We start from the raw sequence: 27154 nt of genomic DNA, 5'->3' as shown, positions 1-27154 counted from the left end.
GGGCTCCCCCCTTCCAGGAGGCCCCTCTTGGCCGCCGTCTATTTTTATCCGGCGGTGGACGGGGCCGGGACATGCTGACATCAGATGTTTGTGCACAGCTCGCACGTCGCTGCGGTCGAAGGTCCAGCCCGGCTGCCAGCCCGGCCCCGCCACGCCGACCAGCATCTCCCCCAGCGCTGCGCTGTCTTCTCCGGCACGTTCCCGGGTGGGTCCTGCAGGCACGTGGGCAGCACAGAGCTGCTCAGGATCCGCTGCTGCTTGCGCAGCTCCAGGCTCTGCCCCTGCTGCGGCCGCGGTGTCCCGCGGTGTCCCGGCGGGCGCAGGGCTCAGGATGTGTGACCCACCGGCACAGCAGCCCGGGCAGGGGTGGGAGCTCAGCAGAATCCAGGATGGTATCCAGGGCTGCAGGGTCGGCAATCCCCTGGGAATCACAGAATCGTGGAATGGGCTGGGCTGGAAAGGACTTTAAAGATCAGCCAGCTCCAAGCCTCTGCCCTGGGCAGGGACACCTCCAGATACCTGGCCCTGAGCACCCCCAGGGAGGGGACATCCACAAGGCTGGGCTGATCCCCAGACTGCTCCTTGCAGCTCTGCAGGCATCTCCAGCATCACTCTGGGCTGGCACCAACTTCTGCGGACACCTCAAGGCCAAAAGCCCCTGGTGAGGGCTTACAAAGCCCCCAGTGTCCCAGCCCCACTGGCTGAAGCTGTGCCCATGTCCCCTGGCTGCTCCCCCACGCTGCAGGACACGTGTCCCCAGCTCCTCCATCCCCGGGAGGGGAGCCAGGTGTGACCACGGCAGCGTGGGTGTGTTGGGTGAGGACATCTGCCACTGGTCACACTCAGAGCCAAAAATGGGATGGAATCTGCTCAGGAGCAACCATCCACCCACATGGAGCAGGGGCTGGAGGACAGCAGCCAGAGCAGAGTGACAGGGCAGTGGTGAGGACAGAGTCTGTGTGACCACTGCTGATGGAAATGCATGGCTAGAGCTGCAGGACAGCTGGATAGATGAAGGAGCTGGATGTGGTGGTGGGAAGAGAAGAGGCACAGAGAGGGGTGATGCAGTGCAGGGTCAAGTGTGGAGGTGGCAGAGGGTGGCCAAGGTCTTAGGAGCACCATCAGACCCAGTGGCTGAAGCAGGTGAGGCTGCTGCTGGACCTGCTCACACCAGAGAAGGTTGATTTCATTCCATGTGTTGCTTGGTCATGCACAAAGGACTCCTGGTTTGTGTCAGACCTGGTCACCTGCTCTCCTGCTCTTGGCAGGCTCCTGGGAGGTCTTGGTGCTGCTCCGCAGCCCTGGCAGGGTCTTGATCCAGGATTCCCCACTCCTAGTCCTCAGCACAGGAGAAACAGAGACCTGCTGGAGTGGGGCCAAAGGAGGCCACAGCAATGACCTGAGGGTGGAAACCCTCTGCTGTGAGGCCAGGCTGAGGGAGCTGGAGTAGTTCAGCCTGGAGAAGAGGAGGGTCTGGGGGCTCCAAGAGAACTGGGGAAGGACTTGATCAGGGGATGCTGGGCCAGCTCCAGGCATGCTGGGTTTGAACTGGAAGAGGGAGATGGAGCCTGGAGCTGAGGAAGAAATTCTGCATTGGGAGGGTGGGCAGAGCCTGGCCCAGGCTGCCCAGAGAGGTGGGACATGTCCCATGCCTGGAACCATCCCAGGTTAGGTTCTTTGGGGCTCTGAACTATCTGCTGTGTTTGGAGATGTCCCTGCTGACTGCAGGGGATTGGACTGGGTGAGCTTCACAGGTCCCTGCCAAACCATTCCATGGTTCTCTGATCTCAGAGTGAAGCCCCTCAGTGGTCAGTGCAGTGGACACCTTGTGCCTCATGAGGCTGAGGTGGCCCCCAGCCCATGTTCTGGCCTCCTGTGATGGGCTGCCAGGTCATCTCCTGCTCTCCAGGCTGTGGTTTTCTCTTATAATCCTCAGTGAGTTTCTTCAGGTATCTTCCTGCTGACCCTAGGACATGAGGCCCTCCCAGAACCTCCTGAAGAACCCCAGAGCTGCCCCCACCCCTGCTCCCAGGGGCGGGTTCTGGGGCTGGGCAGTGAGAGCTGTGGTGGGGACAGTGCCACAAAATAGGATCAAGGAATAGTTTTGGTTGGAAGGGACCTCATTGGGTCAAAACAAATGCTCCAGCTGTGGGGTCCTGAAGAACATTTGGACCTCTCCCAGGGTGAGGAGGGTGAGTGAAGAGGAAGAGTGAGAAGGAAGGGTGAGAATGAAGGATGAGGAGGAAGGGTGAAGATGAAAGAGTGAGGAGGAAGTGTGAGGAGGGTGGGTGAAGAGGAAAAGTGAGGAGGAAGGGTGAGGAGGGTGGATGCTGCTGCCTCAGCCCAAAGGCTCTGAAGCCAATGGCACAATCTTTGCTGTTGGAGCAGGAGGAGCCAGGTGTCACTTGGGCTGTCACCTTGTGGCTAGGGAGTTCCCTGTTCCAAAGCCTTCAGACACCCTTTGGACCTTTTACTGAGCAGAAGCAGCAGAACCAGTTCCATAGGAAATGAGGCAAAGCTTCCATCACAGCAACATCTTCTGCTCTTTCCTCTCTTTGAGCTAAGAGCTTCCACCAGGAGGGACAGCAGACCTTCAGCTGAGCTCAGAGGAGATTGCAGCTCTGGACCTTTGGACAAGCAGCCAGTGGAGACCTGTTGGTGAATCCCACTTTGTGCTGTTAAGACAAACCCAAGACAGCAGCAGGCAGCAGCAGATCCCCACAGTGACCCAAAATCACAACCCCAAACATGGCTGTGGCCTCCTGGTGGAATCAAAGAGTCCTTCAGGTTGGAGGACACCTTCACATCGCACGTCCTACCTGCCCCTGGGGACTGGGCTGTGCTGGAAGGGGAGCAATGAGTGAGAACTGGGGCTCTAGGAGCCACAGGAATGCTTTGGTCACAGAGCTGGTGGCACCACGGCGGGCACAGGTCTGCGTGCTGAGCCGGGAGGCGGTGGAGCGCGGCTGGGCAGCGGGCAGGGGCAGCGGTGACATTGAGGGCTGGGCTAATGGGCACGAGAAGAAATGGAAGGGCACGAAATGCAAACTCACGCCCTGGAGCCAGCAGCAAACACTCGGGGCATGAGTTAGCCCCAGTTTGGAGATGATTAAAGAGGAAATGGCCAGCAGTGCTCAGCCACCCGAGGGGCGACATGGGCAGCCACACAGTGCGGCCGTGGAGACCCCGTGGGATGTTCTCCGGGGGGGTGGGATGTGCTGCTGGTCGTGTCCAGAGGGTTGGTTACAGACCACGCACCAGCCAAGCCAAAACAGGGAGCTCATGGTTGAGAAGCTGCTGAAGAAAACAGGAGAAGGAGCACAGGAGAGCAGCTCGGCTTGGTGGCTCCTCAAACAGATGTTGGGGGAGATAAGATTGCCCGGGGTGGCCTTATCAGCGCAGACCAGGGGAGCAGGAGGAGATCTGCCCTAAGCGATGGATGGAGCTTGGCCTGAGCTGGCCAAACACCAGGAGGACATTCCTGGCTGCCAGAGGAGGCAGGAACTGCAGAGCAGAGGTTCAGCCTGTTCTGGAGAAGGCTTTCCACAGGAAGCTGCTGGGAGCTGACCCAGAGCACCCTGCCAGCCTTGTTTGCTTTATTGGGTGGGTCAATATCCTCCAGCTGGCATACCAAGCCTGGCTGGCTCCATGTCTCACACTTGAGGGCACATCATGGACGTCTGTGGCCCCTGTGGGTGGAGAACATTATCACTGAGCAAGGAAAAATGCTGGTTTTGGGGGGCTTCACCTGTTCCCCCACTCATGGTGGTGCCTTCACTGTGGGTGCAGTGGTGGCTTTGCTGGGGCTTTGCTCTCACCCCAGTGTTCTCCTGTGGGATGGAGGTGTTCCTCAGAGCACCCACAGTGGGGGGATGACCTGCAGGGACTGGCAGCAGGTGCTCAGACCACCCAACCCTTTCTTTCTTCTCCTGTGTTGCCCCTGTACCTCCAAAGCCTGTTCAAATGCTGCTCACCCAGTTCACAACAGCTCCCTCACCCACTGTCCCTTTTCTTTAGCAGGTTCCTGTGGGAGTCTGATCCACATCCCATCTGGAGTCCAACCAGCACCATGTTCCACGGCAGCCTTGAGCTGACACCACTCCCTGCAGGAGCTTCACTACCCCAGCTGCTCCAGTCCACCTGCCCACCACAGGGTCCAGGCTCCTGGGTCCACCATGAGGAACAATTTCTGCCCCTGGAGGCTTGTGTAGGCCTGTCTCAGCCTGCCCAGGGTAGCGCTGGAGTCCCTATCCCTGACAGGGTCTCGAAGCCATGGAGCTGTGGTGCTGAGCCATGGTTTAACGGTGCTGGGCCAACAATTTGACTCTGTGAACTCAAAGCTCTTTCCCAACACATCCCATGTTCCCAGGGGGGAAACTGGAACCACACCTCCAGGATGGTGGCACCAGCCCCTTGCCACAACGCTAGCAGACCAGGCTACCTGGTGTGCCTGGCATGCCCAGCGTGCCACCTCCACGGGAAGCCTGACCAGCTCCAGCTGCTCTGCGCCCATCAGTTCCACTAGTGTGGTGGTACCCTGGTGGCAAGGAGCCCCTCACCATAGTGGCTTTCCACTGGGGTGCCCATGGGCTGTCAGGTTCTTCAGGGCCAGTATAGTCTCAAGATGTCGGCTCTGCGTCCTTGCAACCAGAAGCCACCCAGTACCCACCAGTGCCCAGCTGGTGGCCATTGATGAGCCAGGATGGTGTGGACCTGATGGTCAGGTCAGAGTCAGGCACAGCCCTCAACATCTGGCACCACAGCCTCTTGTCACAGTGCCACCAGAGAAGGGTGACAGGAATCCCTGGTGGCACGGGGAGGTGGGCAACACTGGTCCTGATGACACTGGGAGGTTGATGACACTGGTGCCAGTGACATAGGAGGGTTGGTGACACTAGCTCTGGGGACACTGGTCCCCGGTGTGCGAGAGCTCCACGTTGTGTCGTCTCGGGCAAAGTGCGGTGCTAAAGCTCTGAGCGGTGCCGGCATGGGCCGCTGGGAGCCCCCAGCGCCCCGCTCTGCGGAGCCGCAGCAGCTCCCTCCCGCGGCAGCTCCCTCCCGCCGCAGCTCCCCCCCGCCGCAGCTCCCCCCCGCCGCAGCTCCCCCCCGCCGCAGCTCCCCCCCGCGGCAGCTCCCTCCCGCGGCAGCTCCCCCCCGCCGCAGCTCCCCCCCGCGGCAGCTCCCTCCCGCCGCAGCTCCCTCCCGCCGCAGCTCCCTCCCGCCGCAGCTCCTTCCCGCCGCAGCTCCCTCCCGCCGCAGCTCCTTTCCGCGGCAGCTCTCTCCCGCTGCAGCTCCCTCCCGCCGCAGCTCCTTCCCGCGGCAGCTCCCTCCCGCGGCAGCTCCTCTCCGCGGCAGCTCCCTCCTGCCGCAGCTCCCTCCCGCGGCAGCTCCCTCCCGCCGCAGCTCCTCTCCGCGGCAGCTCTCTCCCGCCGCAGCTCTCTCCCGCGGCAGCTCCCTCCCGCCGCAGCTCTCTCCCGCGGCAGCTCCCTCCCGCCGCAGCTCTCTCCCGCGGCAGCTCCCTCCCGCAGCAGCTCTCTCCCGCTGCAGCTCCCTCCCGCCGCAGCTCCTTCCCGCGGCAGCTCCCTCCCGCCGCAGCTCCTCTCCGCGGCAGCTCCTTCCCGCAGCGCCGGCAGAGCGCAGCCCTGCGGCGGGATCCGGGCGGCTCCGGCGCTTCGCTCCGCAAGCTGCGGCAGCTGCGCCACGACGTGGCCACGGTGGGAACTGCACCGGGGGGCGCACGAAGGGCTTTGCGGGGGCAACGATGGGCGTGGCATTGGAGGGGCAACGGTGGGCGCTGCACTGAGGAGCCATAGAATCACAGAATCTTAGGGGCTGGAAAGGACTTCCAGAGATCTTCGAGTCCAGCCCCCCCTGCCTGAGCAGGAGCACCCCGGGCAGGAACACATCCAAGTGGGTTTTGAAAGTCCAGGGAAGGAGACTCCACAATCTCCCTGGGCAGCCTGTTCCAGTGCTCTGTCACCTTCACCATAAAGAAGAGTCTCCTTACGTTGAGGTGGAACATCCTGTGTTCTAGCTTGTACCTGTTGTTCCCTGTCTCATCATTGGACACCACCAAAAAGAGATTGGCACCTTCAGCTTGACACTCACCTCTCAGGTATTTATAGATGTTGATAAGGTCCCTTTTCAGCCTTCTCTTCTCCAGACTAACTAACCCCAGGTCTCTCAGCCTTTCTTCATAGCAGACTTGTTTGAGCCCCCCAGGCATCCTCTTAGGTCTCTATTGGACTCTATCCAGTAGAGGCCTATCTCTCTTGAACTGGGGAGCCCAGAACTGGACACAGTATTCCAGGTGTTGTCTCAGCAGGGCAGAATAGAGAAGAAGGAGAACCTCCCTAGCCCTGCTGGACACACTTTCCTTGATGCACCCCAAGATGCCATTGGATCTCTTGCTGTCCCATGCAGAACTTGCTGTCCACCAGGACTTCAAGATCTTTCTCCATGGGGCTGCTTTCCTGTAGGATTACCTCTAGTCCATACTGGTGCCTGCTGTTATTGCTCCCCAGATGCAGAGCTCTGCACTTGTCCTTATTGCATTTCATGAGATTTGCCTTCCCCCAGCTCTCCAGCCTGTCCAGATCTCGTTGGAGGGCAGCACAGCCTGAGGGGCTGACAGCCACCCCTCAAGTTTTGTGCCGTTAGCGAACTTGCTGAGGGTACACTCAATGACCTCGTCCAGGTTGTTGATGAAGATACTGAACACAACTGCACCCAGTGGTGATCCCTGGGGAACACCACTGGCCACAAGCCTCCAATTGATCACAACTCTCTGAACTCTGTTCTGAGCCAGGCACCAACCCACTTCACAGTCAACCATCTAATGCACTGCTCTTGAGTTTGCCTAGGAGATGCTGTGGGAGATGGTGTCCAAAGTCTTGCTGAAGTCAAGGCAGATGATACCCATGGCTCTCCCTTCATCCTTCCACTTGCTCAGGCCTTTGTAGAAGGCTATCAGGTTTGCCAAGCAGCATCTCCCCTCAGTGAATCCATGCTGGCTATTCTTGATGACCCTCCTTTGTTCCATGTGGTTAGAGATGGCCTCCAGAACCACCTGCTCTATCACCTCTACAGGGATGGAGATGAGGCTGGCTGAGTCTGCAGTTTCTTGGGTCCTCCTTCTTGCCCTTTTTGAGGACTGCACAGACATTGGCTCTCCTCCAGTCCTCAGGCACCTCTCCTGTTCTCCATGAGCTTTCAACAATGGAGAATGGTAGAGCAGCACCAGCAGCAGCTCACTCAGCACCTGGGGGTGCACCCATGGGGGTCCATGGCTTTGTGTGTGTTTGGGTTGCTCCATGTGACCCTGGGGGACCACATGCAGATCACACACGATTCACACCCTCCCCGTGTGAAGGGGACCTGAGGGGTATCAAGGGACAGAAATGTTTGGGGTTCAGAGGTTGCAGCCACTGCAGAAATCCTCACTGGATGGACATTCAGCTCCAAAGAACCCAGAGTGACTCTGTGAGCTGGCGCTGGACCCAAATCTGGTGGCATCTCCCTTCCCACTCCTCAGCTCTCTCTTCTCCTTTCCCTGTTCCACTCTCCTCTGGTCCCACCAAGTGTCCCCAAGGCCCAAGTGACCAAGGGCTTCCACAGACTCTGCTCCTGGGATCCTGTAGATGGAACCCATTAGCCATTTGGTGACCATGTCTGGTCCTAGAGACATGGGGAGGTTGGGGACACTGGTCCCACTGGCATGAGCAGATGGATGACACTGGTGGCAGTGACACAGGGAGATGAGTGATGTGAATCCTTGGTGACTCTGGTCCCACTGGCACAAGCAGATGGGTGACACTGGTCCCAGTAAGAGGCGCAGGCAGAGGCAGGAGCTGAACTGGGGTGGGGTTTATTGACAGCAGGAGCCACAAATGGAGGGGGGCAGGAATGGGACAAGGACACCACTCCCCCAGGGCAGGGTCCCCCCAGGGAAGCAGGGAAAGGACAAATTGAGGGGGGCAAGGGGGGAGCTTAGGTCCTCGGGGTCCCAACAGGGACCCTCCTGCAGTGGCCTCCCTCACCTCTGCCTGGGGGGGTAGGGTGCGAGCTTGGGGGGAGGGTCCTGACCCTGCCTGTGTGGCATGTGGTGGGCCAGGGGGTAACACGTGCAGGGGAGGAGAGTGGGATGGGGGGGACTAGGATGTGTTGGGGGACACTGGTATGAGATGAGGGGGGTGGGATGTGAGGGGATACTGGGATGAGGTGGGGGAAGGATTGGGATGTGAAGGGGTCACTGGGATGAAGTAGGGGCATTGGGATGTGAAGGGGGGTACTGTGATGAGGTGGGGGACTGGGATGAGGTGGGGGGCATTAGGACATGAAGGGAGAGAGGATTGGGATGACAGGGGGGTCAGCTCCACTGTGGGTGGGGGGACAAAGTGCTTCCAGTCCACATTCAAAGGGGGAGGACACACAGCCCATATTCACAGCAAGGGGGGGTCAGCAAAGGGTCCGGGCAGGGTGCTGGGGATGGGGTGAGGGCTGTCAGGGCACCCATATGTGCCACTCTCCCCCCATTTTTATCTGGGGGGGACCAAAAAATGGAGCTAGGGAACCAAAAACTCTAAGGGGAGATTTTTTTTTGGGGGGAAGGGGTGATAACACTGAACTGAACGGGGGTGTGAGGGGAGGGGGTGGGTTTGGGGTGGGAAGGGGCAGAAAGCAGGGTCTGGAGGGGGGGCAGGGAGCGGGATGCTGGGGGGGGGGGCAGCTACTCCTTGGCGCGGCCGATGATGGCCAGGAGGTAGAGGAAGATGTTGATGATGTCGGTGTAGAGGTTGAGCGCGGCGAAGATGTGCTCCTCAGGGCTCAGCGCCAGCTGCTTGTTCCCCAGCACCAGCTGCGTGTCCACCGCCAGGAACTGGGCAGAACAGGGGGGCACCAGTCACGGGGGGGCACTGTGCGGGTGGGTAACACCACAGGACCCCCCCTGGACCCACAGAGTGCCCCACACTGAGATGTGCTCCTTGCTCCCTAGCACCAGCTGTGTCACTGCTGTCAGCAGCTGCCTAAAATCGGGGGGGCGGTGGGGAGCATCATTGTGGGGACACACACACATAAAGGGGGTTGGTGACACCACAGGACTCATACAGCCCCCCCAAGAGCCACAGAAGCCCCCCAGGACCTACAAATCATCCCACACTGAGATATGCTCTTTGTTCCCCAGTACCAGCTGTGTCCCTACTATCAGGAGCTGCCCAAAATGCCAGGGGCACAAGAAGGGTTGGTGGCACCACAGAACTCACAGAGCCCCCCCAGGAGCCACAGAAGCTTCCCCAGACCCCCAGAACCCCCCCAGCTCTGATACATGCTCTCTGTTCCCCAGCACCACCTGTGTCTCCACCACCAGCTGTCCAAACTGGGGTGGACACCACCGGGGGAGTGCACAGAGGAGGTTTGTGGCACTGCAGGACTCACAGAGCCAACTATGGACCCCCATATTCTGGGCACTCTCCTTGGTGTTGCTCCTGCCACCATTACTTTGGGTCATGTCCCCCCCATTATTCCAGGTGCCTCCCCCCAGCACTGTCATCCTCTCTCCACTATTTGGGGCATCCCCCACTTTGATGCCCCCTCCCATTAATTGGTATACTCCCCTTTACTGTCCCACTCACCCATTTTGCTGCCCCTTCTCCATTACTTTGGGTGGACCTCTCATTATTTGGGGTGCCCCCTTGTGCTGCCCTCTCATTATCTGGGGTGCCTCCCCCTTTGCTGCCCCTCACCATTATTTGCTACCTCCCTATTAATTGGAATGCCCCCTCTACTTCCCCCCCAGCATTATTTTAGGTGTCTCCCCATTCATCTGTGTGTCTCCCCATTACTTTGACTCCCAATTTGCTGCCCTCCCCCATTATTTTGGGTGTCACTCTCATTATTGGGGAGTACCCCCCTGGTATTGCCCCCTTCATTATTTCAGATTCCCCCCCAAACACACACTACTTCAGGTTTCTCCCCCTTGGCTGTCCCCTGCCATTGTTCCAGGTGCCCTCCCCCATCCTTTATGTGAGGTTACCTCCCTTTGCTGCACCCCCCCCCATTAATTGGGATGCCCCCCTTTACTGCCCTCCCCATTATTTTGGGTGCCTTCCCCTTTGCCACCCCCACACCATTATTCCAGGTGCTCCCAACCACTGCCTGAGGTAGCTCCTGGCACCACCCTCCCTATTTTGGGGTGCTTGCCCCGCCCCGTTTCAGGGCCCCCCCCAGCTCACGCAGGTAAAGAGCAGGGCCCCCAGCGAGGCGTAGATGATGTCAAGGATGCGGCTGCGGATGAAGATGCAGAGCAGGGAGAACAGCACCAGCACCACCAGACACACCAGCAGCACCCCCCGGCACGAGGTGAAGTCATACTTGGTCTGGGGGGGGTGCACAACAGGGGTCACACACCTCATATGGACCTCCCCCACACCCACTTCACAGACCCTCAGATCCACTTCACAGCTTCCACTCCAACCATGGAGACAATGGTAAGGATCTGGACCCCCAGCCCCACCATGGAGCCCGGAGGTGGTGGGGAGGGGGTCACATACCCCATAACGACACTCCCAGACCCAATTCAGAGCTCCCAGTCCCACTCTGTAGACCCCCACTATAACCATGAAGCCTGGAGTTGCTCACACACCCAGTTTGGACCCCTCCAACTCCAGTATGGAACCACCCAGTGCCACCATGGAGCCCAGGGTGGATGACGCACCCCATACTGACTCCCCCTAGAACCAGTTCATAGCCTCCAGTCCCAGTTCAGAGCTTCCAGTCCCAACCTGGACCCACCCAGCCTCACTTCAGACCCAGCAGACCCACAACAGAACCCTAATGAGGGGTTCATGTCCACTTTGGATCCCTCAGTACCAGTTTGGACTCAGCCCCAACTTGGATGCCCCCACCCCCTATTTGGACCCCTCTAGCTCCAGTTTGGAGGCCCCCCAGCCTCGGTTTGGAGCCCCTCAGCCCTAGTTTGGACCCTTCAGTCCCAGTTTGGACCCACTCAGCCCCAGTTTGGACACCCCCATCCCCAATTTGGACATCCCCAGCTCTGGTTTGGACCCCCGCATCCTCAGTTTGGAGCCCCTCAAGCCCCAATTTGGACCCTCCCAGCTCCAGTTTGGAGCCTCCAGCCCCAGTTGAGACCTGGAGCGAGAAGATGACGACAGTGAAGCAGACGCCAACGGTGATGCCCACGGCCATGATGACGGCGTCGGTGTCATAGAAGCTGGCGATCATCCCCACCATGTAGGACAGGCTGAGGGTCAGGATGGACTGGAGACACGAGGGGCCATGGTCACAGTAGGCAGGAGGGCACCTATCCCTCGGGCATGAGGACACTGAGACCCAGGTATGGGGATACCAAACCTCTGGGTACGGGGACACCAAGCCTCCATACATGGTGACACTGAACCCCCAGCAACAGGGACACCAAATCTCCAAGCATGGTGACACCAAACTTCTGGACAGAGGGAGACTGAACCTCTGAGCATCGGGGTATCAAGCCTCTGGGCACAAGGACACCAAACTTCCCAGTATGGTGACACTGAATCTCCAAGTATGGGGACACCAAAGCTCTGGGCATGGGGACACCGAACCCTCAAGAATAGGGACACCAAAACTCCAGGTACAGTGACACCATAGCTCTGGGTTTGAACTTCAGGTATGGTGAGGTGAAAGCTCTGGGCCTGATGACACCACAAACCTCCAAACATGGGGGCATCAGAGCTCTGGGAATGTGGGCACCAACGCTCTGGGTGTGGGGACACCAAACCTCCACAGTCTGCCATGTCCTTCATGTGGCACTCTTGGCTCTGCCATGGCAACAGCAGACACCCAACCTAGTGTCATTGGCCCTGGTGACACCAAGCCTCCACAGCACCCAATATCAGGACTCTTGGCTTTGCCATGATCATAGCAGACACCCAACAGTGTCCCCTGACCCCAGACCTTGGTCACATCCCACCACTGGCTCTGGTGATGCTAAACCTTCATGGCCACTCAGAATCCTCCATGTAAGACTCTTGGCTTTGCCACGTCCACAGCACACACCCCAGGATGTTCCTCGCCCCTGGACTTTGGCCATGTCCTGCCACCAGCTCTGGTGACACCAAACCTCCATGGCACTCGAAGTCATCCATGTAAGACTCATGGCTTTGCCACGTCCACAGCACACACTCCAAGGTGTCCCTAACCCTGGACACTGGTCCTGTCCCACCACTGGTCCTGGTGACACCAAACCTCCATAGCACCCAACATCCTCCATCCATATGGGCACTCAGCTTTGCCACAGCTGTAGCAGCCGCCCCAAGGGGCCCCTCAGCCCACGGCCACCACAGTGCTCACCAGGGCCACCATGTTCCAAGGGTGCTTGCGGCGGAAGTCCCCGCAGCAGCTGAGGACGATGAGGGAGATGAAGAAGACGCCGTAGGACACGTAGTAGGTCCAGACGTTGCGGCGCACGAAGCCCTTCACCCCTCCCACGAAGGTGAAGACGGCGACGAAGGCGAAGGTGACGCTCAGCTGCAGGGTCAGCACCAGGAACACCTGGGGAGGAGGGGATGCGGGGGGTGAGCGGGGGGTCCCCAAGGCCACGGTGCCCACCTCCCCGAGGTGCTGCTGGGGTCCCACCTTGCGGATGAAGGCCTGGCGGATGCTCTTGTCGTCCCAGTGCGCCGTCGGGAAGTCCTGGTTGTCATAGTAGGAGGGGGGCCCATCCTCGTGGTAAGTGCTGTGCAGGGGAGCTGGGGGGGCAACAGGGGGATGCTCAGGGGCTGGGAGGCTTAGGGGCTCATAGTGGGGCTGAGGACACCCCTCAAGTGACTGTGGCGGGACTTGGATCTATCTGCTGGTGGTGAATGGAAAGAGAGCTGAGGAAAGCCCTGGGGGTTCCCAGGAAGGGGTCTCAGGTGATGTGAAGGAGTCGCAGAAGGGCTAGGGGGGTCCAAAAAGGGTGTGTGAAGTCCTAGAGGACATCAGGGGGGTGTCTCAGAAGCTGGATCCCACAGAGGGCTCTCAGGGGCTGGGTGGGGGTCCCAGGGCGCATGGGGAAGGGCATCTCAGGGGCTGAGGACATACCAGGTCTCAAGGGGGTCCCAAAGGGGTCCCTAGAAGTGTTTCAGGGAATGAGAGAGGGTCCCAAAGGGCAGGCAGGTGCATCTCAAGAGATAGGAGGTGTCCCAAGGGAGTCCCAGGGAGTGCAGAAAGGGGGCTTGAGGATGGGGGGACTCCTGAGGGGCATATAGAGTGGTGTCTCATGGGGCTGGGTGGGCCCCAGGGGGTACGAGGGGGTTCCAAAGAGGCTGGGAGTCTAGGAGGGAGACTCAAGGGGGTCTCAGGGGCCAAGGGGGTCCTGAGCAGGAATGACAACAAGGAGTTACAAGAAGGCTGAGGGGCTGGGCCCGGCCCCCCTCCCCAGGGCTAAAATGGGGCCAAAATGGGGCAAAACCAGCTCCCCCCTCCCACAGCCTCCCACCACCCCCTGTGCCCCCCCATACTCACAGTCCTGGTCCCCCGGCACCATGGGCTGGGGCTGGGCGTAGGGGGGCTGCGCATAGGGGCCTTGGGGGTAGGGGCCTGGGGGAGGGTAGGGTCCGGGAGGGTATGGCCCAGGGGGGCCATAGGGGCCCGGGGCAGGCGGGTACGGTCCTGGCCCCTGCGGGAAACCTGGTTGAGGATAGGGGGCGAATTGGGGCTGGGGGGGGTAGGGAGCAGCGGTGGGGGGTGGGTAAGGGGGCTGCATGTAGCCCGGGGGGGCCGTGGGCTGAGGACCCCCTCCTGGGAAGCTGTCGCCCGTCACCAGGAAACTCTTCTCGTGAGACATGGCGGAGGAGCCCCCCCGGCTGGGAGCTGTGGGAGAGGAGAGAGAGGGGTCAGGGACCGACGCCTCCGGTACAGACCCACAGCACCACCAACCCCGCAGTGCAGACCCGCGGCACCCCCAGCACAGACCCGCGGCACCATCGACTCCCCAGTACAGACCCACGGCACCCCCAGCACAGACCCACGGCACCCCCAGTACAGACCCGCGGCATCCCCAGTACAGACCCACGGCACCCCCAGTACAGACCCACGGCACCATCGACTCCCCAGTACAGACCCGCGGCACCCTCAGTACAGACCCACGGCACCCCCAGTACAGACCCGCGGCACCCCCAGTACAGACCCACGGCACCACCAACACCCCAGCACAGACCCGCGGCACCACCAACACCCCAGCACAGACCCACGGCACCACCAACACCCCAGCACAGACCCACGGCACCACCAACACCCCAGTACAGACCCGCGGCACCACCAACACCCCAGCACAGACCCGCGGCACCACCAACACCCCAGCACAGACCCACGGCACCACCAACACCCCAGCACAGACCCGCGGCACCACCAACACCCCAGTACAGACCCGCGGCACCACCAACACCCCAGTACAGACCCACGGCACCACCAACACCCCAGTACAGACCCGCGGCACCACCAACACCCCAGCACAGACCCGCGGCACCACCAACACCCCAGTACAGACCCGCGGCACCACCAACACCCCAGTACAGACCCGCGGCACCACCAGTACAGACCCGCGGCACCACCAACACCCCAGTACAGACCCGCGGCACCCCCAGTACAGACCCACGGCACCACCAACACCCCAGTACAGACCCGCGGCACCACCAACCCCCCAGTACAGACCCGCGGCACCCCCAGTACAGACCCGCGGCACCCCCAGTACAGACCCACGGCACCACCAACACCCCAGCACAGACCCGCAGCACCACCAACACCCCAGCACAGACCCACGGCACCACCAACACCCCAGCACAGACCCACGGCACCACCGACACCCCAGCACAGACCCGCGGCACCCCCAGTACAGACCCGCGGCACCACCAACACCCCAGTACAGACCCGCGGCACCACCGACACCCCAGTACAGACCCGCGGCACCCCCAGTACAGACCCGCGGCACCACCAACACCCCAGTACAGACCCGCGGCACCACCAACCCCCCAGTACAGACCCGCGGCACCACCGACACCCCAGTACAGACCCGCGGCACCACCGACACCCCAGCACAGACCCGCGGCACCCCCAGTACAGACCCGCGGCACCACCAACACCCCAGTACAGACCCGCGGCACCACTTAACCCCCCAGGACAGACCCGCGGCACCCCCAGCACAGACCCGCGGCACCACCAACACCCCAGCACAGACCCACGGCACCACCGACACCCCAGCACAGACCCGCGGCACCCCCAGTACAGACCCGCGGCACCACCAACACCCCAGTACAGATCCGCGGCACCACCAACACCCCAGTACAGACCCGCGGCACCACCGACACCCCAGTACAGACCCGCGGCACCACCAACACCCCAGTACAGATCCGCGGCACCACCAACACCCCAGCACAGACCCGCGGCACCACCAACACCCCAGCACAGACCCGCGGCACCACCGACACCCCAGTACAGACCCGCGGCACCACCAACACCCCAGTACAGATCCGCGGCACCACCAACACCCCAGTACAGACCCGCGGCACCACCAACACCCCAGTACAGATCCGCGGCACCACCAACACCCCAGTACAGACCCGCGGCACCACCAACACCCCAGTACAGATCCGCGGCACCACCAACACCCCAGTACAGACCCGCGGCACCACCAACACCCCAGTACAGATCCGCGGCACCACCAACACCCCAGCACAGACCCGCGGCACCACCGACACCCCAGTACAGACCCGCGGCACCACCAACACCCCAGCACAGATCCGCGGCACCACCAACACCCCAGCACAGACCCGCGGCACCACCGACACCCCAGTACAGACCCGCGGCACCACCAACACCCCAGTACAGATCCGCGGCACCACCAACACCCCAGCACAGACCCGCGGCACCACCGACACCCCAGGACAGACCCGCGGCACCACCAACATCCCAGTACAGACCCACGGCACCCCCGGTACAGACCCACGGCACCACCAACCCCCCCAGTATGACCTCCCCGGTATCAGCAGTCTCCGGCATAAGCATCCAGGATCTCCCCCCCCTCCCCGCATGACGCCCTGCGGCCCCTTTTTCCCACCTCGAGCCAGTCCTGGGGGTCCTGTTGCTGCCCCCCGGGAGTCTCCCCAGCCCTGCCCCACAGGGTTGAGTCCCGGGGGTCCTGGCTCTCCCTCACCGCTGCCCCGGGCCCGCACAAGATGGCGGCGGCGCCGCCGTTACCGCGGCAACGGGGGAGGGGGGCTGGAGAGGGGCAGGAGAGGGGCAGACGCGCGGCTGGCAGCGGTGCCCGCAGCCCTGGCACTGCCGCACCTTCTCAGCCCCATTCCCTGCGCCACAACGGCTCCCCTGGCATGGCCAGCCCTGTCTGCCATTGCCCCACTGCCGCAGCTCCGGGCCCAGCCGGGCCTGGCACGGCAGCTGGCACCAGAGCCAGCCCTGCCCGCAGAGCGCGCCTGTGCCACGGCTGCCGGCGGGTGGGAGTTTGGCGAGGGCGGCCTTGGCTGCGGCGATGCCCCGTGATGGCCGCCACCGGGACGCAGCCTGGCACATGGCCTGGAACATGGTGGGCACTGGCAGAGACCCCGGCCAGTGCGCAGTGCTGGGGCCAGTGCCGGTGCTGCAGCCATGCCCAGGCACAAGGTCCAGTGCCAGCCCGGCCGGCGGCAAAACCAAAGTGGCACCGTGTGATGCAAGGCTCCGTGCCATGGCGGAGATGCAGATGGGTGGGCAGGGAGGGCTCAGCCATGGGGCACCACGGGCACGGGCTTGTGCTACCCAACGTGGCACAAACCCCCACACACAGCATCGGGGGCGGGGAGAAGCGTAGGGACACACCGTGGGCTGTGCCAAGGAGGTGTACAGTGGAGCACCGCGGGGGGCACCAGACATGGGGATACAAGCAGCACCCCACGGGGTCACGTGGCATGGGGGGGACACTCCATATGGGGGACACAGGGTGGCACTGGCATAGGCAGCACCCTACAGGGGCAATGCGGGAGCAATGAGAGGTACCCCACAGGAGAGGTACAGGGTGGCACCAACATCGGGGGCACCCCAAGGTGGGGGTTACTGGGTGCAAATGGCAGGGGGGGGACAGGGGACACGCCACGTGGAGGCACACAACATGGGGGGCAACCCATAATGGGGATACGTTGGGGGCACCTCATATGAGAGGCACTGAGTAGCCCTAGCAACGGGGGGCACCCCACGGCGAGCCATAAGACACGGCGGGAGGGCACCATAAAGGGGGTGGCACAAGAGATCTGGGGGGGGGGGGGCACGGAGGATTGCAGGGAAGGTTGTTGGAAGGCGTTCAATGGGTTGAAGAGGAAGGAGGTAACGGGGAGGGGAGAAGGTTGCAGGCGGTCTGTGGGGGGGTTCGGCGGGGGATGTCGCAAGGGAGGTTGGGGGTGGGTTTAGGCGGTTCAGAGGGTGTTGCGGGGAGGTGTTGCAAGGGAGGTTTACAGAGGGAGGCTGCGAGGGCGTTCAGAGTGTGGTACGCGCCCCTCCCCCGATCCCGCAGCCCCCGTAAGCGGCTTTGCCGGTAAAGCCACGGCGCGGCCTATTTCGGGCCGCTCAATCCTAATCCGCGACCGCTGCGGCGGGAGGGACACCACGCACAACCTCACCACAGCCCGCTATCTCACCGTGAAGACCCGAGAGCCCCGGCCCCGCAGCAGGGTCTCCTGCTGCCCGCTGCCTCCTGGTACCCAGTGCCCCCCCCCCTTGCAGCTAAATGCGGCAGCGCGGAGGCGGGGGGAGGGGAAGGGGCGAACCCACGCGCGGGGGCAGCGCCGGAACCTGCGAGACTCCCGCAACCTCAGAACAGCAACAACCCTGCCGAAACCCCCTTCCGACTACCCCTCCACCCCAGGCGCTCCCCTAGCTCACCGGGCCCGGGCGGCAGCGCTGGGACCGCTCCGGCGGCGTGGGCGGGGCCTGCGAGGCCTGGTGGGGCGGAGCCTCAATGAGGGAGGGGCCTTGGCGACGCAGGCTCCGGGCCAGTGACCTGCGGGGGCGGGGCCGAGCGGAGGGCGGGGCTGATTTGGGGCGAGGCCTCAGCAACGCAGGTGCCGGGTGTCTGTGGGCGGGAGAAGCCCAGCGGAGGGCGGGGCTGATTCGGGGCGGGACTCGAGAAGCACAGGCTCTGGTTGGCTGCCGCCGGGCTGGGGCCTCTGACAGACGTCCTGGGGCGGAGCCTAATGGGGCAGAGCCTGGGGAGGTAGGGGGCGGGGCTGCCCGAGCCAGGGCGGGTTCTTCTGTGGGCAGAGCCTCGAGGAGCTTCCTGCGCGGCATGGGGGCGGGGCCAGCAGCAAATCGGGGTCACCTGGGCCCCGCCCCCTGCCACGGAAGGGGCGTGGCTAAGCGAGGGGCCGGGGCTGGTGGCAATGCGCCCCCGTGTGGCGGCAGAGAGTCCCCGACCGGGCCCCGCCCCGGTTCCACTCCGTTCCGGTTTCGTTTTTGGAGCGTCTGGTATTTGCGGGGTCCTGGGACCACTGGGGAGGGGTGTGGGGTTTCCTCGATCCAGGGGGGCGCGCTGAGGGGATAGCTGAAGTGTGGGTGTCCCAGTATCCCCCCAGTGTGTCCCTCTCCAGAATGGCCGAGGAGGAGCCGCAGCAGAACGGCAACCCCCAGGGTGATCCCCCTTGCTCAGGGGTGCTGGAGGTTGAGGGGTGCCCCCCCAGTGTGGAACCGGAGTTACTGGTTCTGTACTTCGAGAGCCGGCGGCGCTCCGGGGGAGGCCCGGTGCAGAGCTGGCAGCGCCATGGCCCCCAGCTCACCATCACTTTCCAGGACCCACGCGGTGAGCAACTGGGACGGATTGTGACATATCCCAGTTCTCACTGGGAGCACTGGTGAGGAGCCCCTCACCAGCAGGGGCCCTCCCAGCAGGGGGTGGGTGCTGTGCCTCTCAGTTACCCCCGTGTTTCCCCCAGACGCCCAGCGGGTGCTGGCCCGGAGTCCCCACTGGCTGGGGGGGGCCGAGCTGCGCCTGGCGCCGGCCCCGCCGTGGGACCCCTCCCGACTGCTGCTGGGGGGTCCGAACTCGGCGACCCCCCTGGAGCTGCTGGAGCCTCACCTAGGGACCCTCCTGGGCCGCCCCCCAGGAGCCTTCACTCTGTGCCGGGGTCCTGCCAGCTGGGGGCTGCTGAGCCTGCGCGACCCCCTCACTCCTGAAGGTAGGTCACTGAGAGCTCCTAGGATGGGGCTTGGGGGTATCCCAGTCCCTACCGGCAACCCTGGGATGGGGGTTGAGAGGTCCCAGTCTCCAGTGGGAGCCCTGGGATTGGCTGTATAGGATCCACATTTCACCTGGGAGCACTGGGATGGGGTGCCAGGTGTCCCAGTCCACCACTGAGGTGGTGGGGCAGGGAGAACCCGCCCCACATTCCTGGTGTGGAGGGTCCAAATCCTGACTGGGAGTGCTGGGATTGAGGTGCTGAGAATCCGAGTCTTAACTGGGAGTGGTGGGATGGGGCAGGGGGTGTCCCAATCCCAGCTGGGAGCACTGAGATGGGGCTGTGGGGTGTGAATTCTTATGTGGGTCCTGGTGGTTCCCTTCAGCCAGCTCTGGTGGTGGCACGCAGTGCAGTCGGCCTGTCCAGGGCTATCTGGGAGTCCACAGTGCCACCCTAGTGCCACATTGGTGTCCCCTTGGACAGAGCTGGCAGTGGTGGAGCAGCAGGCACAGTGTTGGGGACCAGCAGGGGCCGGGTTCCAACTGCGGCGGGTGCCACGCACCCCTCAGGTGCTGGTGAGGGCATCAGTGCCAGGACTGAGCTGTGACCTCCTGGAGCTCTACTTTGAGAACCGACGTAGCGGCGGTGGCAGCGTCAGTGACGTGCAGATGCTGCCAGGTGGGCAGGCTGCCATCGTCACCTTCCAGCAGCTCGATGGTGAGCAGGCACTGTGCCAACCCTGGGGATCATGCTAGCATGGTGGTACCAGGGCAAGGGTAACAGTAGTGCTGGGTACCAAGGGTGTCGTGGCTGGGGTGATGCTGGGGGTGCCTCAGCTGGGATGATAACAGTGCCATGAGTGCCAGTGTTGGAGTGGTGGTGGTGTCAGGGGTGTTGGGGATAGGTTATGGTGGTGCCAGAAGTGCAATGTCTTGGGCAAGGGCAGAGCTGGGTGCAAGGGATATGGTGGCTGGGATGCTGGTGGTGCCAGGTCTGGGGTGATGGCAGCGAGAGGGATGCCACAGCTGCCTGTCCTCTCCCCTGCAGTGGCAGAGCGGGTGCTGGAGCGGCAGCACCAGCTGCAGGGCACGGTGCTAAGCGTGGAACCCCACTACTCCTTCCTGGGGGCAGCAGAGAGGGATGAGAGCCCAGTGCCAGGGGACACCCCATCACTAGGCACAGCAAACACCCTGGGCACCAGCACCTCACCGGACACAGTCTCTTCAGCTCCTGCCAAGCTGAAGCCAACAGAACTGCCAGCAGAGTTGACCTCGATGCCAGGGAAGCTGCCAGATACCATCCCTGGGGGTCACAAGGACACAGAGGGGGACGAGGCTTTGGCCAGGCGGTGGCAGTACCTGGAGCAGGCAGGGACAGTATTGGCATCAGCACAGGATGAAGTGTTGGTGTTGGCTCAAGATGAGATGCTGGTGCCACCATCATTGGCACAGAAGGAAGTGCCGGTGGCACCAGCATTGGCACAGGACGAGGTGCTGGTGGCAGCAGAGCCGGGTGCAGTGCGGTACCTGCAATGGCACTACCAGGACCTCCTGGGCAGCATCCCCGAGGTCTCTCTGGTGCCATTGGAGGGAGGAGACGTTGCTGGCTTCCGGGTAAGCCATGGGGAGGGGCGCAGGGTCCCTCCCAGCTCTGTGGTGCCCACTGGTGGCAGATCCCAGCCCTGACCAGCTGTCACTACCGGCAGGTGAGAGGGGAACTGGGTCGGTGCCAGGCAGCTGCTGAGTTCCTCCAGAGCCTGCTGGGTACTGTGGGCTCTCAGCCAGTGCCGCTGCGGTTCCCTGGCATTGCCCGCTTCCTGCGGGACCAGGCTGGGCGCGGCGTCCTGCACCAGCTTGAGAGCCGCTTCCAGTGCGTTATCGACGTGGATGGTGCCAGCTGGAGTCCCCCAGACCCCCAGGTATGGCCAGGGCTGGTTCCAACGTCATGCCGTCAGGCCCATCCCTGCCATACACGAGCTGCTGCTCTGGTGACAGTGGTGGCACCGACCTGCCCCTCTGTCCCTGCAGCTGGAGCTGACAGACTTGCTCCCTGCAAGCTGCCACGAGGATGTCCAGCACTGGCCTGGTGATGCCAGCGGTGCCAGTGATGGTGACAGTGACACTGAGGCCAGTGGCCTGGACTCCAACATCGGTGAGGGGGATGCTTGCAGTGGTGTGGTGGTAGGGGGGCTGCAGATGCCAGTGCCATGCCATGGTGGGGAGCTCATGGTCAGGGTCTTGGTCCCCCCTGCAGAGGAGATCAAGGAGCTACTGGCAGCGCTGCACCCTGGAAATGCCACTGATGATGCTACTGAAAATGCCACCGATGATGCCAAGCATGCACCATGGGCTGGTACCGAACAGGATGCTGTTGCTGAGCCCCTGGCCTTGGGCAGTGGGGATGATGCCAGGGAGCTGCAGTGGGGCACTGGTGATGCCAAGCTGTCAGAGGAGGCACAGATGGTGCTGGCCATCCAGCGCTCCATGGACAGCTCATGGTGCCAGGAGCAGGAGGTGGCAGAGCTGGCACGTGCTACTGCTCTCTCCCTCCGCTCCTATCAACGTGAGCAGCTGGCACTGCCCAGTGAGGAGGATGATACCAGGCTCCGTGCCGTGCTGGAGGCCTCGCTGGAAGAAGCAGCAGACGTGGCACGGGTCACCATCTTCTGCTCCTTCGAGCAGGATGTGTCAGTGCTGCCGCAGGCACTGGAGCAGGCACTGGAAGGGCAACTGCAGGCACAGGTGGTGGTGAGTGAGCGGCTGCGGGCACTGCCAGCCTCCTGCCTGGCTGCCCTGCGGCGCCGGCATGCGGTGAGCCTCCAGTTGTCCCATGACACTGCCACGCTGCATGGCTTTGCCGAGTACACTGCAGCTGCTGCCCATGACCTCCAGGCCCTGCTCCGGCACCTGCCAGAGCCAGAGCTACCCAATGTTGGCACCACCACAGCATGCTGGGTGCGGTGGGAATCCTCTGGCACTGCCATTCCCTACCCTGCCGAAGCTACGGAGCAGCTGGAGCGGGCCTGGCAGTGCCAGCAGCGCCGGCTGGACCTGGTGCTGGCTGGGCGTCCCCTCACCATTGACCTGCAGCGGATGGAGGAGTTCGACATTGGCAGTGCCCGTGCCATCACCATCTCCCGCAGCCAGCCCCCTGCCCACAGTGACCGACACCTGCTTGGTGCGTGCTGGTGCCAGTGCGGTGTCTGTTTGGTGCCAGTGTGGTGCTATGGGCCTAGCCCTGCCTTGCTGGGGGAGTATTCTGCCTGGTGAGGTACCAACCATGCCATCTTGGCACTCTGGGGCTGTACCCAGCAGGGTTGGAGGTGCCAGGACTAGAGGAGGAAGTGCGGCTGCTGTCACTGCCTGAGGACTCAGAAGAGTTTGGTGCCACTGTGCGCCAGTTCTACCAGAGCCTGGAGGAGCAGCATGGCAGGATCAGCATTGTTAGGGTGGGTGATGGCAGTGCCAGGGCAAGCTGGACACAGGCAGGCCCCCAGCCATGGTGTGCCCATGGCAGAGCCCGTGTTGTGCCCCTGACAGGTGCAGAAGCTGATCCACCCATTGCTGTACCAACAATACCAGCTGAAGAAGGGCAGTGTGGCACGGGAGTCTGCCCCTGGCACTGTGGTGGAGCAAGTGCTGTTCCATGGCACCACCGAGGGCAGCAGCCGCGAGATTTGCTTGCATGGCTTCAACCGCAGCTTCTGTGGCAGGAATGGTGAGTGCCAGGCAGGCATAGGCTGAGCCTGCTGTGGCACCACCAGCAAGTACCAACCTGATGCTAGCCTGATGCGTGCCAACCCCATCGCATGGGCGCATCCTTCCTCTGGTACCACCAGCATGGTACTACTACTCCCAGGACATGCTTACTCCAGTACCACTGGCCCATTTTCCCTGGCTACCTTTGGCCCATGCCCACTGAGCAGCTTTAGTCTATGCCCACTGGATACCTTGAGCACATATCAGCCCAGTATTGCTGATGTGCTTACCTTGGTACTGGTGGCATATCCCAGTCTGCTGCTACTAGTATGTGCCCATGCCTATGGTGCCAGCCCTGCCCATGGTGCCCGCAGGTACCCTGTATGGTCTTGGCGTATACTTTGCGGTGTCAGCGGCGCTGCCAGCCCAGGACCGGTTCTCCCCGCCCAGCTCCGACGGCTCCAAGTTCATCTTCGTGGCCCAGGTGCTGACCGGGGACTTCGTAAAGGGGTCCCCCGGGCTTCGTGCCCCGCCACTGCGGGCACAGCCCGGGCACTGCCCACCCCGGCGCTACCACAGCGTGGTGGACAACTCCCAGCACCCCACCATCTTCGTCATCTTCAATGACACCCAAGCCTACCCGCAGTACCTCATCACCTGCCGCCAGCGTGGAGGGGCTGCCAGAACCCCCACTGACCCGCCCTGACCCTGCCACGACACCCCCGGACCCAGTACCCCCGATCCCACTGCACCAACCCCTGCCCAGGCATCGGGGTTTGAGGGTCCCAGAGCAGCCCCGGGTGCTGATGGTGTGGGCAGGATCCCTGCTCCAGGGGGTATCAGAGTCTGAGGGCTCAGGCTGGAGCACTCAGGGGTCACTTCCGATGGCACTCTGACACAGTACCCCCGGTCCCTCCACTCCCACTGCACTAGTCCCCGCCCCGGGCCAGGATCTGCGAGGTCCCGAGCAGTTCCAGGGGTCAGGACCTCGGGGGGTCCTCCCACTCAGGTGTCACTCCTGCCCTTGCCCACTTCTTTCAGGCCCTGCACTAAGGGAGGGCTCAGGGGTCCCTGGGGTCTAAGGGGATCTTTGCCCTGGGGCTTCTTAAGCTTTAGGGAGGCTCTGTCCCGGGGCAGGTCCCGGAGACCCCCAAGCTGAGAATAAATTTGGTGCCTTTCATCCGTGTCCGGTGATTGGGAGACGGCAGGACTACGGGGGCGCTGTGTTTTGGGGAGGTCCTGAGGGGTCTGGCACCGGGGTTGAAGTGGGACTATGAGCTTGGCACCCGCCTGGGCTCACGGGGATTCCTGGAACATGAGCATCCCCGTCCTGGCACCGGGACTGCCCCGTCACGCCCGCTATCTGGCGTTGGTCCCCTCCACACCATTTTGGGCTGAGGGAGTGCCCAGGGGGGGTGCCTGGGGGCTGTGTGTGGGATAGGGGGAGACAGGTGGTGTCGGCGGGTGCCAGGGATAGTGCCCGTGCCCGGAGCCCTTAAGGCCCGTTCCGGGCATTACCCTGCGCTTCCAATCCAGCTGCCCGCCACGGCCCCCTGTTTGCTGAGCCTAGTGCCTTGTGCCAGCGCCGGGCAGTGCCAGGATCTCCACTCTGGGCACCGTGCCAGGCCCCGGCGCACGAAGCCACCACTGCCACCGGGGCCAGGACCCCTCAGCTGGGCTGGATGGAGCGTCTATCAGCCTTGCCAGGGTGCCCCGCCCATGCGCACCACGGGCAGCCTTGGGTCAGCTGCTGCTGGCCTTGAGCGGAGGTACAGGCACCGCCAGTGCCAAGCGCAGCCAGACCTTTGCTCCCTGGCACTGGGGGCTAGCAGGGCCATGAAAGGGGCCTTTGTGTGGCTGCTGGCACCGGCCCCGCTGGCAGCCCTGGCACCGGCACTGCCACCGGCACATGATTGCAGCCAGGCCGCTGCACCCAGCACCACCGGGGCCCAAGAAGGGCTTGCAGAGCTGGCGCCGGGCACCAGAAGGACACCGGCCACACCGGGGCAGGCACCGGTGGCAAACACTAGGACAGGCACTGAGACGCGCAGCAGGACAGGTACTGGAGCGGGCACCAGTGACACACTGGGCCACAGGCACTGAGATGGGCGCTGGTGGCAGAGATTGCGGCACAGACCAGTGGCACACAGAAGTGCCACGCAGTGGAACACCAGTGGCTCGCTCTGGAACGTGCCCCTGTCACTGTGCCAGGATCACTGGTGCCAGTTTGGCACATGCCAAACAAATGTGGCGGTGCCGGGAGCAGCCAGATGTGGCTGGGAGGATCTAGGAGACAGCAGGAGGGACTGGGAAGCACCAGGAGGGGCTGGGAGGCACCAGGAGGGGCTGGGAGGCACCAGGAGGGGCTGGGAGGCACCAGGAGGCACCAGGAGGCACAGAGGTACGGGGAGGGACGGGGAGGCACGGGGAGGTTCTAGGGCGTACTAGGGCACAGGCAGGGCACGGGCAGCCGATGCAAGGCCGGTGCCAGTTTGCCGGTGCCAAGGCTCGTGAGAGGTCGGCGCCTGGCGCGGGCACACCCTCGCTACTGGGAGCACTGGGGCGGCTCCCGCTGAACTGGGAGCGCTGGGCGCGGTCAGCGCCTGCCTCGCTGCTGGGGGCACCGGAGTGGGGGGCAGGTAGCGGCTGCCCTGGGAGCGCTGGGTGGGGTTAACCCTTCACACACTGGGGACACTGGGGAGCGCTAACTGGGTGTACTGGGAGCGCTGGTGGACACACCAGTGGGGGCCAACAGAGTGTACCGAGGGCACTGGTAGGGGCTAGCTGGGCACCCCCTCCGAGGGTTAACTGGGAGTACTGGGAGCACTGGTGAGGGTTAACCCTTCCCACACTGGATCACCAGTGAGTGTTACCTGGGTGTACTGGGAGAACTGGTGGGGTTCGAGTTAACTGGGTGTACTGGGAGCAGCGGTGGGGTTAACTGGAGGCCCCAGTAAGGGTTAACTGGGTGTACTGGGAGCAGCGGTGGGGTTAACTGGAGGCCCCAGTAAGGCTTAACTGGGTGTACTGGGAGCAGCGGTGGGGTTAACTGGAGGCCCCAGTAAGGCTTAACTGGGTGTACTGGGAGCAGCGGTGGGGTTAACTGGAGGCCCCAGTAAGGGTTAACTGGGTGTACTGGGAGCAGCGGTGGGGTTAACTGGAGGCCCCAGTAAGGCTTAACTGGGTGTACTGGGAGCAGCGGTGGGGTTAACTGGAGGCCCCAGTAAGGCTTAACTGGGTGTACTGGGAGCAGCGGTGGGGTTAACTGGAGGCCCCAGTAAGGGTTAACTGCTCGTACTGGGAGCAACGCAGAGCATTAACCCGCGGCATACTGGGCTAACTGGGTTAACTGGGAGCTGCAGGGGGGGGGTTTCTCCCGGACCCCGCCCCAGGCTCCGCCTCTCGGACCGCCCCCGCTGCAGCCCGGGGCCGCTTCGGGCGGAGCCGCTGCGGGAACCGGAGCCGGTGCCCCCCCCGCCGGTGACATCCCCGGTGCCCACTCCCGGGACCGGTGCTCACCCCCCCCGGTCATGCCCGGCGGGCAGCGCGGCGCGGGGTGAGTGCGAGCGGCACGGGGGACACAGGGAGGGCTGCACCGGGGGTGCAGGGGTGCGCGGGGGGCGTCCGGGGGTGCAGGCGAGGGCATTGAAGTGGGGGGGCTGGGGAGGAATTTGTGCTGCAGGATGGGAAGGCTGGGGGTGCTGAGGGGATTTGGGGTGATGTGGGGGTCCCTGGGTGCAGGATGGGGGTTTGGGGGTGCTGGAAGAGGCTGCGGAGTGGGGGTGGGGGGGCAGTGAAGTGTGGGGTAGGGGGACCTATGCTGGGAGGCGCTGAGTTACGCGGGGGCGGGGGGCGGCGCTGGAGGATGCGGGGGTTCTGGGGTGCGGAGGGAGGTCTGGAGGGGTGTCGGGGCTGCGGGGGGGCGTCTGAGCTGGCTGAGCCGCGGAGGCTCTGGGGGCTCCGGGGGCGCCGCGGGTTTTGTAGGTCGGTGCTGCAGGAGCTGGGGAGGGCTGCGGGGGCTGCAGCCGTGAGTCAGGCTTGGCACGGGCACCACCCCCCCGTGCCACCCCCTGCTCCATCCCCCCTCTGTGTACCCACCCCCCGCCGTGTGCCACCTCCTCATGCCACCCCCTGCTCTGTATCCTCTACTTGTGCCACCCTATGCTCATTGCCTCCTTCCCTGTGCAGCCCTTGCCACCCCCCACTCGTGTGCCCACCCTAGCTGTGCACCCCACATTCGCGTGCTACCCCCTCCTCCCTCCA

At 63.1% G+C, this 27154-nt stretch overlaps 2 protein-coding genes across 5 annotated transcripts; one reads left to right on the top strand and one right to left on the bottom strand.

Moving 5' to 3' along the window:
• Nucleotides 1–7851: 7851 nt before the first annotated feature.
• GRINA (glutamate ionotropic receptor NMDA type subunit associated protein 1) lies at nt 7852–17987 on the bottom strand. Of its 3 annotated transcripts, none has more exons than XM_064154506.1 (7): nt 17905–17987; nt 13504–13851; nt 12634–12746; nt 12349–12549; nt 11149–11277; nt 10233–10376; nt 7852–8878 (listed from the first exon to the last, which is right to left on the bottom strand). In XM_064154506.1, the coding sequence occupies exons 2-7, from the start codon at nt 13823–13825 to the stop codon at nt 8729–8731; spliced, it is 1059 nt and encodes a 352-aa protein (XP_064010576.1). In that variant the 5' UTR covers nt 13826–13851; nt 17905–17987; the 3' UTR covers nt 7852–8728. The 3 variants fall into 3 exon arrangements, with proteins under 3 accessions (XP_064010576.1, XP_064010579.1, XP_064010577.1); XM_064154509.1 differs by lacking the exon at nt 17905–17987 and adding an exon at nt 17661–17684; XM_064154507.1 differs by lacking the exon at nt 17905–17987 and adding an exon at nt 16094–16419.
• A 397-nt stretch (nt 17988–18384) lies between these two features.
• On the top strand, nt 18385–24071 carry PARP10 (poly(ADP-ribose) polymerase family member 10). 2 transcript variants are annotated; one of them, XM_064154504.1, is made up of 11 exons: nt 18385–18486; nt 18609–18817; nt 18951–19193; nt 19677–19910; nt 20241–20806; nt 20899–21111; nt 21221–21344; nt 21447–22370; nt 22505–22641; nt 22733–22910; nt 23266–24071. In XM_064154504.1, exons 2-11 carry the CDS (start codon nt 18610–18612, stop codon nt 23595–23597), a joined length of 3159 nt encoding a protein of 1052 aa, XP_064010574.1. In that variant the 5' UTR covers nt 18385–18486; nt 18609; the 3' UTR covers nt 23598–24071. The 2 variants fall into 2 exon arrangements, with proteins under 2 accessions (XP_064010574.1, XP_064010575.1); XM_064154505.1 differs by lacking the exon at nt 18385–18486 and having other exon boundaries at nt 18523–18817; nt 22508–22641.
• Nucleotides 24072–27154: the final 3083 nt, after the last annotated feature.

The sequence above is a fragment of the Pogoniulus pusillus genome, chromosome 14 (assembly GCF_015220805.1).
Source record: "Pogoniulus pusillus isolate bPogPus1 chromosome 14, bPogPus1.pri, whole genome shotgun sequence".
Lineage (NCBI taxonomy): Eukaryota > Metazoa > Chordata > Aves > Piciformes > Lybiidae > Pogoniulus > Pogoniulus pusillus.
The sequence above is the reverse complement of the archived record's forward strand: the minus strand, read 5'-3'. Positions and strand labels throughout refer to the sequence as shown.